This window comes from Oxyura jamaicensis, chromosome 6, assembly GCF_011077185.1.
Source record: "Oxyura jamaicensis isolate SHBP4307 breed ruddy duck chromosome 6, BPBGC_Ojam_1.0, whole genome shotgun sequence".
Classification (NCBI taxonomy): Eukaryota; Metazoa; Chordata; class Aves; order Anseriformes; family Anatidae; genus Oxyura; species Oxyura jamaicensis.
Window position 1 is genome coordinate 5,923,758 of NC_048898.1, and position 14,022 is coordinate 5,937,779.

Sequence of the window (14,022 nt, forward strand, 5' to 3'; positions counted from 1 at the left end):
AAATGGCAGAAAACCATTTTGATGCCTGAATCATAAAACTGGCCACAGAGTGGAAATCTGACATAGGAGGAATTAGTCATTCGCCTTTAGGACCAGTTAGTGGCTGGACACCAGTGAGAAAGGCACACGTGTAATAGGTGACAAGGCCCCTGCCATAAGGTGCACCTATCACACAGAGGAACGGCGCGCTCGCTGACCCTGTTTTTGCTGGGCTGACACACCGATCCACCACTAAACAGCCCAATGAACCACGCAAGCCCCGCGGCCAGCACCCAGGCCAAACTTAGAAGAGAAGAGCCTTCCAGTTACAAGCACCGGGCTGGCACAGCTGTGCCACGGAGGCCCCATCTCCGGCCCCAAGGCCTGCCACAGGGCTGGGTGCCCAGCTGTGGGCCAACCTCCCGCCCCGCCTGGCCCAGCCCGAGGCCCCAGGCCTGAGGCCCAGGGAGCGGCCGAGCGCTGAGGAGCAGGGCAGGAGTGAGGGGCGGCCACCTCCTCGCTGCCAGCCCCTGCCCCGCGGGAGCACGTGGCGCTGAGCATGGCCAGCCGTGGTGTCAATGGTCTCCGTGAAGGAGTTTTGACATGGGTTTTCTGGAAAGAGAAATAATCTATCTTAATATTTACCCTGGTTACAGCTGCGGTTGCTAGTGAAAACGTAAAAAAAAAAACCAGCATTTGTTTCTACTGAAGTTCTTACAGACAGGAAGGTATTTTATCTTACTTTACCACACATTACTTATGTTCACTTAGCAGCTTGCTGTTAATGTTGGGTGGGATTCTGCCCTGGGTTAACTGGTGAAAAACTTGAGTAACAGCCACTGGAGCGCTTAGAGTTATTTTGGATTTACGCCACTGTAAGTGAGACAGAATGTGACCCCTTATCAGTGCCTTTTTGCTTTGAGTATACAAATATTTTATGCATTTCAATGAGTGACAGAATGCAAAACTTGCAAATATTTATTTTTAGATGTATGGGGAAAAAGCAATTAGAGCTAAAAATGTTAAGAATGAAGAAATCACTTAACAGAAGCAATTATGTTGGGCATATAAACAGCTCTGCCTTCAGACATTTTATTCAGATGCTGCAGAGCACACTAGAAAATATCAATTGTTTAAAAAAACTGCAAGTATTTTTTCACAACCAAAAAATCAATCATTATAAACAACATCTGGGGATCATTAATATCTTACTCTACAGTTGAATTAACAAAATAAGAAAGAGGTCTGACTGGAATCCAGAACATTTCCAGATTTTCTTTTTCAAGCTAAAAGCTTATGTTTGCAGAGGTGGGGTGTGAGGGAGGAGGAAATGTACGTTTATCTATCTACATTGTATATAGCACCATTATGCATTAATCATTACTTCCCCTCCAGCTATGTCCTGTTTTTGTTCTGAGAGAGTTAAAATCTGAAATATTTAGCTAAGCCACTCTACCCAGGGCCTAGGAAAAGATTTGCATATTTTTCAGACTGTTGGAGATGCCACTGTAAAGATCCATCTAAGGAGGTCCCAAGTATCCACACTAATATAAAGCCTCCATGCTCTTCCAATCACATTTTTAAATGCTTAAATGTTCTGGTATTAGCAGAGGAGTGCTTACAGCAGTCCCACTCTAATATCACATTTTTGTTAAGGTACCCTGAAAGCATCTATCTGGAAACTTTAAAAAATGGTACTGAGGAAAGGGTAGAGGTAAAAAGGGGTTCACAGCTTTTGAGTATGTTTTAAAGGTCTACAGGATACCTTTTCCTTTTCCTGGAGAAAAAGCAAGCTTCCACTTCCACTATGACAGTGTAGATGCTGTGGAGGGTGTGGTGTTAGACCAGCCTGAGACTGCAACTCATCCCGGCTGTCCCCAGGTGCAGGAGACACGTGGTGCAGGAGGCCCTGAGGCCCCCGTACATAAGGAGGCCACTGCCCAAGCCCCCACCTTGTGGACAGCACTACAGGGGCCCTGCCCACGCAGTCCCTGGTCAAAGGTGCAAGAAAATGAGGGACATCAGAACCGTACCCCTGAACTGGTACTAGTCCTGCCAGGATCTAGTGCCTCCATTAAACACAGACTTTTGCAACATGCTTTTAGGTGAACACACCAGAGCCAAACCTCTGGTGCTGCCTGTGAACGAGCACACAGCAACATAAAGAGGACATGATTCAGAGCAGTGTCCAGCTCATGGTATTCTTCCCAAGCCTTTGGTGAACAAGGAAACATGAACATCTCCTCTCCCAGTATGCAGCCTGTCTTGTGCATTATCAAAGGTTTGTTCGTAGAAGCACACATTAACAAACACAAACCTCTTCTGCTGTTGAGCTACCTCATGCTGGATGCTGATCACAAAAGGTAGAAGGTGAAGGATTCATGGCACACTGATGGGAATCTTGCAGTTAATCACAGCTAACACTAGCTGATTAAACATCCCCATGACCTGAAAAATTAGAATAAACTTAAGTGATAAAACATTATCTTCTAGCCAGTTTTGGAGACAAAATGTTGAGCTTGCTGGACTCAGTATAGCTGCTCTGTTCTTCGAAAGAATGAAAGCTGGCCATGTGAAACAGATACCAATTGTGGCTAAATTAACTTGTGACCTATTCTTGGTCATTAAAACGTAGTTATGAGCTACACTGATGAAAACACTGACACAGATTTGAGGCAGCAGATGGATACAAACTAAGGAAATCCTGAAAAGAAAGGAATATTGCCATGCCAACCTTCTGGACAAGCGATCACCTAACATGATAGGAGAAGATTAGAAGACCTGAGATTAGAGAACCTGGAATCAGAGGAAGCTCTTGTTGGCTTTGCTGAATTTCATTGATATAATTTATCCTGCAGGTAGCCAAAATAATCAATAGCAAAAATGCTGACACTTTACCTCAGCTGAAAAACATTAAATAAAAAAAAACAGCCCTTCAATCTTAAGCATGATTTTTATACTAGAGCTGGTTTAAAAACAAACACCGACTTTGACTCACACAAATAAAGAATGTCACCAACAGGAAAACTGTATTTCATTAGACTAGAAATATTCCACTCCCCTCCTCCCCCCCCCTTTTTGTTTTTAACTTTCATTCCCTGCCAGGGTTTTGTTTGGTTATGTGTTTTCCCCTAAACAACTTACCTTATCTAGGAGTCACAAAATTCTGTAAGCTAAGATGTATAATTAGAGCAAAGGCAAAATTTCATCTAAACCAAGAACAGAGGTACCACTCTATATGTAGTGGGGGGGGGGGGGCACATCACCTATTCCCTAAAAAGTCCCTTCTTCTTTGTAGCCCTGTCCTGACATGGTTTCCCCTGGTCAATGATAAGGTAATTCCTGAAATCACCAGCCCCGAAAACCCAAAGGCTGGGCACATCATGGCTCACTCCTGACCAGTCCCTGCCCACGTGGGCAGTGAGAGAATCTGTTTTCTGCATTGTTCTGCAGAGAGATCTGAGCTGGTGAAGGTTTTGTTCTGTTTTTGTTGGGGTGCTGGTGGCATTTTTTATATTTTAAATTGAGATGATTTTTCCCAATGTAAGCAATATACTGTTAGCTTTTTTTCTAGGGGGAAGGGGGAGAGAAGGCAAGTGGGAACTGCTGTGCCTTTACACATCATTAACACAATGAGAAGTTTCTCTCTGTACTGCTCTTCTTATGGCAAAATGAAGAAATTTTATTTTTCAGAGGAAAAAATGATATTAATACCACAGCAGGCTGCAGTTCTCTCACTTTTTGGTATGAAATATTTTATAAAAAAATTGGCCTTTATAGGCAAAAATAAAACTTCTAACCTTCTTTTGGGGGTGAGCAAGTGTTTACAGCACCCCAGGGACCAAACAGCTTTTTTAATGGCATATTGGACCCAGGTTGCTATAAAAGTAATCCAGGATGATTTAAAAATTACTAAATATATTTTTTAAAAATTGAGAAGAAATAAAGTATTCAGTTTTCCCTCACACCCTTGTTTATACCACATGCAACCCCATGCTCACAAAACGAAAGACAGGCTTCTGGTTCATCTTTAGCAGGCAGGATTTATAATATTATCCAGCGAAACACCATGACAAGTCTTTCTGTGCTGGGTTTTCACCTGGTGAGGCTGATGAAGCTGCAGAAATCCACCCTCACCTGAGCATACGACCCTCCTGCTTCCAAGGTGCACGTCTGTTTTTGCAGGACCGTGCATCCCCCAGGGGGATGTGGAAGTCCCACCGACAGACACATCTGTGTGCTCACTGGCTGCAGGGGTACACGTGGTGGCACAGCCCGCAGCTGGGTGGAAGAAGCTGCGCTCACAGATGCGCCCTGGAAGTCAGTCCCTGCAGCAGAGCAGGTACGAGCCTGGTAGAAGGCCAAGTCACCTTGTTTGGACAGGCAAACACAGAGAGGATGTGTGCTGCTCTAGCAACAACTTTGCACACTGATTTCTGGCCAGGTGCCCTCAAGTACATCTTCTGGACACCGTACAGGCAGCTTTGCCTCCAGCTACATCTCTTTGGACTGTAACAAAACTATTAGAACCCTGATTTTTTCATTCCTTTGCTCTTGTAGCACATATGACTACAGCAAATGCTGGTAAATTAGATGCATTTACAAAAGTTCTGCCACAACAGTAACCCCAGCGGTTGATAAATCAAATGAATCTTGAAAAACGTCTTTACCAATAATATCAAGCTGAAGAGAAACTAATTGTTCAGCTGCTATATATTGTTTGTATTTTAAGGGAGCAGGGGAATGAGGAAATAGTGTTTGATTTTTTTCACGTCAATTAATGCAAGCAGTTAGGTAAAGGAACACAAAGTCTAGTCTGCACAGGGGTATAAAATGAGGCCAAGAGCACCGACACTGTTTGGTCACTGCTGGATGGAGCACCAGGGCTCCCCACAGCCTGCTGCGCGCTGATGGCACCGCCAGCCAGGGCTCGAGCCTTCCTGCACCCATTGACTGCGGACAGCTCGGCTCCCGCCTTCTCTGTGGGTTGAGAACATCAGAGCTCTTGTTCCCAGCCTGCAACACCAGCAGTTTGTTATCCAGCTGGAAACCAAGCCACAGGAGAAGCAGAAAAGGACAGATGAGAAACTCAGCCCCGAATACTCCTGCCCAAACCACTGAGGCACGTGCCATACAGCTGTAGGCACACAGGAGAGATGCAGACACGGGTAGATGCTCCAAGCTCCCCGCACCCTCAGCAGCGCTGAAGCCAGAGGTGAAGCTTTCTGCTGCCCTAACCCATGAAAGGAACTCTGTGGAAATAAAGAGGTCATCCACATGAGACTGCCCAAAGCATCAAGGCCTGAAGTGCTTCACAGATCTCTTCCAGCCATGTCCGTGGGAGCTGACAGGCAGCTTCTTCATACCTTCGCTACTTAAAAAAGAGAAAAATCCCACACCAAAACCCCAGAACTTTCCACCTTAACTACTGTCAGCAAAACTTGATTTTCATTCCTCATTTCCTGCTTTATTTGTTTTTTGTTAACCTCCACAGAATGGGAAAAAAAAGGGGGGAGGGGGTGGGGGGGGGGGGTCAGAGCAGAACAAAATGTTTTTGTTAAATAGGTATAATAAAAGTGGGGATAATACTTCCTGGAAAAACATTTCTCTCTATTAGAACTGCCTAACAAGAACAACAGCTTACACGCTGTGGTGAATGGGGCTCTTTGTAAAGGTATTTCTGGCTTCTCCCTTGTTACATGCTGTATCTGTTGCATGGTGTGCCAGTGCTCGGAGAAGGTGCAGCACCTTACCATACAGCAATGTTCATGGAGAAACCCTGCAACCATACCAGACATCTTAGGTTCTCACAAAGACTTTCATAAGCCATACTGCCCCAAATTCTGTTCTTGCTTTAGAGTTAGGAGAATTTCAAGTGATGGGGAAATACATGTGGTCAGATCTTTTTCCTTCTGCACGCTTCTTTCATTTGCGAGGTAAGAAATAGCCAAGCCCCGCAAATTAAATGTGTCTGGATCTCTTTATAAGCACCTTTTAAGAATTTTAGTCACATTTCTGTAATCTGGTCTCCCCCCCAGATTTGACTGATAAATACCAGTGCCTTAGAGTAATCCATTTATCTACTGTACCACCCTGCCTCTGTTTAGATCTAGCAGTCATCACTTTCTACACGTGACATCAATCTACATGATATCAATGTAAACTGTTTGTATAACGAAGTGTTGTACATTTTATTGTCCTGCCAGCGAAGAAAAGGATAAAATAGCACTCTGCCTGTTGCCTTCAACAAAGGTAGTGTAATTGACACCATACATTCTGCAATATAGAAGCAGAACCATACATTGGCCAGTTTTTCCTTCCTTGCACAGCAGGGCTTGCAAATTTTACCACATCATTATTTTCATAAAAAAATTACTTTTAAAGAGTAGTACATTTTTGTTTTTATAGGCACTGAAGAAAATCTGCTTCTTAAACCAAACTAAATTTTAAATACACATTATTAATTTCTATGGCAAAGATTTCTGTGGCTCTGGTTTGATAATGAGATAATTGCCTTGCAAAGGTCAACAGAATGGCATAGTTAGCTTTCAGAGACTGAACAAAGCACTTGCTATGGTTCACTAAGCGTAGTTTCTGTATCACTCCACATCTCTTTGATTCACCTATTACTAATATTCCATGATACACTTACATTATGGATCCAACTATTTCGACAAACCTGTAATCAAGGAATGACCCTGAATAAAATACTCTGCGGAAAACAGATGGTACGCTCATCAAACGCCTTCAAGCCTAAAATAACCTTTCCTATATGAGAAGGATAGTCAATTAAAACTGAACTTTATATTCTGTGGTGAAGCTCAGAGTAAATAAAAATCAACACGATACTATTGCATAATTGGACCAAACTTCCAGGACATTTCATTCATTTTTTTCCACTACACCCACTCCTATGAGGAACCAACACTTCTATTCATAGTTCGTTCAAAGCCTGTCATGTTTTGTGTAAGTGGACTTGACAGTTTGGGCCCAATTCTGCAAAAGCTTGACGCCATGAAATTTAAACTTTTAACAGTAGCAATGTGCTCCAGCACCAACACTGCAGGAGGACACATCTCCTGCCTGCCAGAGGCTGATCAGTGCATGGTGCAGCAGAAGAGCAGTCCCACATCCCCCCCAGAAGATGCCTCAGTTCCACCCGTTGGGCTGGTGTTTCTCCCTGGAACACACACCAAAGGCCTGGACTGGGCGCAAAACTAGCAGCCAACTGGTTAAGGTCAGGAAAATGGGGAGATTATTGTCTCATCACAGGCATCGCTGAGTCCCTTCCCTCTCACTCATGTTACTTTATGCATAAATGCATAAACCATAATTGTCTCTCTGGAAGCCCCCAAGAGCTTCCTTGTGGAGATGTATGGATCTCACACAGCAAAGGCATCGCCCACCGCTACGCGTGCAGGCTGCTAGCGTTAGCTGCAGCACTCATCCATCTGGTGATACTGGTAATAAAACTTGATTCTTACAGCATAGCTACATTGCTGAAGAAATTACACCAGCCCATTACTGGAGCTGCCCTGTGTGTGTGCAGAACTGCCACATGCTCAGCAGCACGCCCTCTGCACTTGGGTTGACTTAACAAAGCAAAACAAAACAGAAGTGTTAAATCACCTGGCAGCTATCGGAGACACATCTTGCAGCCCTCTCTCCCAGCTGTGATGGGCTGCGTACTCCTCTGGAGTGGCAAACTATTCTCTGCACCCTTTGAATTAAGAGGTCACCTCCCAGAAGTGCCTCTGCACTCGGAAAATCAAGCTCCTAGCACTGGCAAAACCCCTACTGAAAAAGCCCGTCTTCCAGGAGGGCCAGAAACACACAACCTATAGCTGACATTTGCTCAGGGCCCTGGGAGCATACGCGCAGTTGATGAGTGCTGTGCAGCAGCAGCGGGACGCGCAGGGAGTCTCTCCTGTTTTGCATTTGTTAGCATACTGCACCAACAATGACTTGAAAAAAACAACACACATTGTAAAGTTTCTGCAAAGACATAGGCTATAGGCTAATGGTTAAGGTAGACAGATTTCAAATCCAGACAATGGATCCTTTCACTTAAACTGAGTAACTGTGCTCTACCCTTGTAACATTATCTTTGATTGTGATAAACTAAAGTTGCAATACTGAGATCACTAGCAGTTAGAAGCCTTCAGTCTCAGAGGAAAGAGCACGTTTAGTACTTAACATTTCAAACATAAATAGCACTGGTTCACTTTAAAGGAATCACATTTTCCCCTTGGAAATCAGTGGACACTTAAGAAGAAAAATGTCTTTACTTCTGAGAAAAAGAAAATAGATGTAAAGTGACTTACCAAACTCATCACATATGCTTTCATTTTCTATAAGAGTTGGATGATCAAATGTATCCCGACAGTAGAAGATTTGGGGGTTCTTGCTTGTTACTGCAATGCCACCCAGGGCCAGAACAAACTCATCTGTTAGTATTGAAGAAGGCTTGTCCTGAATGCGCTTTAGCATGGAGCGATATCGACAGTACTGTGGGTAGCTGAGAATTAGCAGGTTTGAATCTTCGTCATCTTCACCTGGAAGATGAAAAGGGAAAAAAAATACTATGTCAGAAAAATACCAAACAAGGCTGTTACTCAAGCAGCTCAGAAAACCCATGGCCCATTAGTTCATTCTTTTCTCAATACCTGTATTTTATAGCATGGTGATTAAAAAAAAAAAAAGTTTTAAAAACAGAAATTTTAGAATAATTTTATTGAAATTGCTTCTTCTCTAACTTTCTGTCCAGTTCTGCCATGCTTACCCACCAGGAGTCTACCTGATGGGGTAAGGGAGCATAGCTCTGCACAAGCTGGCCAATGGCCTGGATCAAAGTGCTCGCCAGACTTTGCCAACTTGGCTGCTTTGATAGAAATATTATCTGTCATTCTTACTCAGGTCTCTATATGACCCCACTGAACTCATGTTTATACCACCTAACACCTTTTAAAAATAATAACAAACAAGCCCCAGAGAGCACAGCTGCTAATGCTCCTTTGAAGTACCTGGTACTGGCAACCACAGCGGGCCCCGGGCTGGGGAGGTGGGCTGATCTGACCTGGGCAGTGAGGCGAAGCTGCCCCAACAGGTGGAAGTAACTTTCCTCACGTTAACTGCAAATGCAGTTAAGGCTCAATAAAACACCTATGGAGCTCATTGAGCAAAAGGAATTTCCAAGCAGCTCATACTGTGGAAAGGTAGGCTCAAAATGCAAAGCGATCCCAAGCTCGCTCCTTTCCATTCCCATGAGTTTTAAACGATATTAGGCATAAAGGTGGCGGATTCTGAACTACCACAATCAAGTTTCATCATATGATAACCAGCAGGAAACCTAACAGCAAAAAAAACAGAGATGCAAACATGAGAAATTATTCATTTGCAGGTATGCAGCCAGTACTTAACAGCACTTCTTTTTATGCTCATTTATCTCCTCAGGTGGGGTAACTGAACATGCCTTTCCCTGCATGCCAATGAAGACAAAGCAAGAGTATGCAGCTTATGTTTTCTGCTCTACTCTGATTACTGAATAACTCTGTTATTTCTTCTGTCGGAGACAAAAGGTCTAATATTTAATCCTATTACTAATACTGAAATCATCCTTCTTCCCCTTAAAGTAAAAATCTCTTCAGATATTGAAAGAAATGTCAGATCAGTTCTCCCCAGCTAAATATGATGGCACAGCGCATCTTGATTTGTGTGAGGCGATGGAAATGTTGACACATAAAAGGCTGAATTTTCAGAAGTCTCTGGAAGCAGATAGATCGCCTAGAATGTCACCGCCGCAGACTGCAGTGCATTTGGCACAGCAGAGGGACTCGGGAAGCCCTGCTTGCACAAGCGCAGCTCCCGACAGCCATCGCTTTTAAAAATTCAGAACTTTGCCCACCACCTGGCGGTAGGTGGGGAGATCAAACAACTTGTGTAAAAAAGTAGAAGTAACGCGGTTTGGTAAACAGCATCTACATTACTTTTCTGAGAAAATAAAATGGATGGCTCCAAGGCTCCTGTTGGACAATAAGGCTGTGGCCATGCTTTGTTTTCAGCAAGTATCCCATGAGCCTACAAAACAGCACGACCAAAGGAACTGCTCCTGGGATTAAGACAGTCTCTTCTTTATTAGGGAACTCTAAAATCAGATCAGGAAAACTGTTCTAGGAATTAACAAGCACATGATCCATCCTTTAGCTCCTTTGAGAGTTTCATACACGCCTGCCTGACAGTTATTACTACTTTATACCTTCGTGTAGATATTGGTGAGCTGAATCTGTTGATCTGACAGCACTTCTCTCATGCCAGGATGTGGTCAGCTTTTTAAACAGGGTGTATATAAATGCACGTCCCACGTGCCTTTGTAGTAAACCATTAGTTTCTAGACAAATGTGCTGTAAGTCCCTGCACAGAATTATACAAACTTCCTACCCCTGACAACTAACATCTTAACTCAAACCCACGGCATAAATTAAAATCACGTCATTTTTTACAGGGTCACTCTTACACGTGCTTGTGCAACTCCAATGAGTACTTTATGATGAATTTTTTACTTCCCTTATTCACTCAAGGTTCAACAGAAACCTCTAAGAATGAATAAAGACTGAATAAACTGAAGATTTGCTTAGTGAAAGACAAACAGTGTTCCTGGAACAAAGACTTTTTTCTCAACCACACCCACACAAGAAAAATCAAAGTAGACCAATCCCTAATAAAATGCAAGCCCAAAGAAGTATTTTTCTTCTAGCAAAATCTAACACATCATTTAATGGTGGGCTTAATGTATACCGCTGAATATTTCTGATACGTGTGATCAGAACGAGTTTACTCTTAGGAGGAGGAGAGATTGAACATCGATCGCATTGCATTCAAATCCAGAAAAGCAATGTAATTTCTCAAAACACTTCACGGAGGTCTTAGAAAACCAAGATGCTGTATTTCTGAATCTCATTCTAGAATCAGTAGAGAGAACAAGGTAAAAGATAATACCTACAGTACACTGCTTGTAAGATTCCACTGAAATTACTCTAATCCCATGCTTATACCATAATTACTTGTTTTAATAACCCCCTCCGATGTCAATTTTTCATTTACTTATATATTTCGGGGCTGAAAACAGAGTAGCTGTAATTACAATGCGAGGTTCCGCCCCTGCGTTACGAACAGTGCCTATATATGCAGAGATGTAATCCAACAGTTTCCTTTGTGAGGGGTAAAGAGAGCTGGGATTTGGCACAGCCTGGCATTTATGTTGGATTACATGTTCTTCAAGTTGTCTTTGTAAGTAAGAGATGCATGAAATGCCAAACACAATGAATCTATGCAAGAACTGACTTTTCAAATCAGCACAACCATTTTTAATATGTAATGCAAGACAATTAAAAGCCCCAAAAGAAGAAAAGCCTGCTAAAAGCATGAATTCCTAACAAATCCATCTAGAGCCAGAACTATTTACAGAGAGAACAGAGCAATACAAAAATGTAACTCGGCTTTTTGTTTGCTTGTTTCGGAAACATCAGACTACAATGTTATTGCTAACCGCCATAATCTACTCTCAACATCAGTAAGCATTTTTTTTCTTTAAAAAGACCTTCGCACCAGGATTTTATAGAGCTTGATGGAAAAACTATGCATGTTCCTTCCTGTACCTAATTACCTCAACTGCAAAATCTGCCAAGTATTTTGCCCTTTAGTTCTTTTAATCGTATTAGTGCAAATGCATTTGGGTGCCAACAGAAACAAACATTTAGAGATTTTTGCTTAAAAGACTCCAAATATGTATTCGACTCGTGCTAGAAAAGCAGACGCTCCACTTCTTCCCAGAAAGCAGAGAGTTATTTCTTCAGAAGAAATATGAATTTGTGCCTCTTGTAAGACTAAATGTCTAGTTTCAACCCAATTTAAGTAAAATAATGTCAATATGAACTGCTCTCACAATGATTTATGCTACCTTCTGTTACTTTATTACATTAGACATTCCTTTCTCGAAGCTTTATACTTTTCGCTGTGCTCCTAGCAACCACATAAAGGCTGAGCAGCAACTTTACGCACTTGGCACAGCTCCAGGCTCGCCTGTTATTGATAATTATATTGAAGTTTCAATTTAATTGCTACTCTGTTGTGACACAGAATATTTTTTGTAATTAGGCATTTCCCATTTTCTGTCCATTCATTTTTTGTGTTACTGAAAATGATTTTTTTTCCCCAGAAAACATAAGCAGAACAATGATGCAGATAAGAGGACGTACATCTGTTACTATCATTACCAACACTGCAATGTGAAGAAAAAAAAATTAGAGGGAAAAAAAATTGTGAATATAATTTCTCGGAAGGTAATTTTCTTTTCAGTTTAAGTGCTCTTATTCTTCTTCCAGTTACTCAATGATTTCCTGTTCTAATTACAAGACATTATACAGAAAGTCATTTTTAAAAAGGAAATGTACTAGAACAGGAGACTAAATAGCGTCACTCGCTTGCTGTGGTTTGAAATTCCAAACTTTTGCATCTATTTCATCAATTCTCCATTCTACCTTGGTGCAGTACATTCTGCCACAGATCTACCATCTCTTCCAAGGCAGTTAACACAAATGTATACATCAAAGAGGAAAACACACTTGCAGTTAAACTGCAGGCGAAAGAGAAAATATATAGATCTTTTTTTTTTCTCTCCTCACTGTAGTTGGTAAGTTGGAGGCAAGCCAAGCCTAGGAGTGGAAAATATTAAAAAGTAAAAAAAAAAAAAGAAAAAAAAAAGAAGAAGGAAGAAGAAAGGTTGATTAAAAAGCGAGAGAAGAGATATTCAGTTCTAAATCTAAATGAATAAGCCACAAACTATTTCATAAAAACATACTGTGACGTAAATTACACATCAGTATTGCACTGTTGTGGTTATTTTGAGAAATGGCTTGTACTGTAAGTCAGCTGGTAAAACCCCACCCTTAATGATTTTGTAATTCTCCATACAGCAATCAACTGGAGCAGTCATGAAATTGCCAAGAAGGAAAACAGACAGAGCTGTAGAGAGTTTGTAATAAAAAGATAATGTACTTTTAACATAACAGAAGTAGAAGATTGGTTTTATTAACTAAAAAAACTACTTAAAAGGTCCCAGGCTTGCCATTTGTTTTGATAAATGTTAACACAGATCTTCATAAGATAAGCAATGGAAGTATCAGGGGAACCAGATAAAATGGGACAATGCTTTGGTGTGTGGGTAGCAAATTGAGCAAGGGAGTTATTTGGAATATATAGTGAAAATGAAGGAAGCAGCAGCGCTGTGTCCGTCAGGCTTCCCTCCCGCTCGCAGCAGGAGCCGCTCTGCCTTCTTCCATTACGCTCAGTTACTAAGGGGGCGTCCCAGCGGATGCACAGATCATAATTAGTTTATCACTGCCTGCATGCATGGCGTTGGCCATACCATCAATATGCAGCCGGCACAGAGGGAAGGGATGGTGCATCTGGATGTCTGGAGGGACTGGGACGGTGAGGGGTGGCAGAGATGCATGAGCACAGGCAGGACCCCCAGGCCAGGAGGGTGCCATTGCAGAGCAGTGGTCAGGTCCCGTTGCTCCCCCAGACCTGGAAAGAGGCCAGGACCTCAGCAACCCACTGGTGCACCCATGATGGGACTCGTGTCATTTCCTAACACAGCTCTAGTCAGTGACAGATGTGCAGATCCCTCTCTAGTCAGACAGATCTCCTTACAACCTGCTGTTCTGTAAGGTGTGGATCACTTCTCTCTCTGGAGTTGCTACTGCCTCATCTGCAGTGACAACTAGCTCAGTTTTGGGGTTTAACCTGCAGATCTAATGAGTGACATGAATTACAACGAAGTGCCAACGCAGTCTGCCCTGCGCCAAAGCAATGGTCCAAAGCCATGCTAAATCATCCCCTTGCAGCAGATACACTCGCCGTCAAGATATGAAAAGGTTGCCCTCATCTGCGTTAACAGACTTTGGCTCTTCCAGCTGTTCAGACAGGACCCCATTCTCCTTCCATCCCGTTCTGCACCTTTGACCAGGACTTTCCGCAGCACAA

The 14,022-nt window shown here is 42.6% G+C and overlaps 1 protein-coding gene across 5 annotated transcripts in view; it reads right to left on the reverse strand.

Moving 5' to 3' along the window:
- The window catches only part of ARID5B (AT-rich interaction domain 5B), a 129,846-nt gene that overhangs the window by 63,632 nt on the left and 52,192 nt on the right, over positions 1 to 14,022 (reverse strand). For all 5 annotated transcript variants that reach the window (XM_035330437.1, XM_035330440.1, XM_035330438.1 and 2 more), the window contains exon 3: positions 8,304 to 8,534. In XM_035330437.1, coding sequence (XP_035186328.1) covers positions 8,304 to 8,534 — 231 coding nt within the window. The remainder of the gene's footprint in view (positions 1 to 8,303; positions 8,535 to 14,022) is intronic.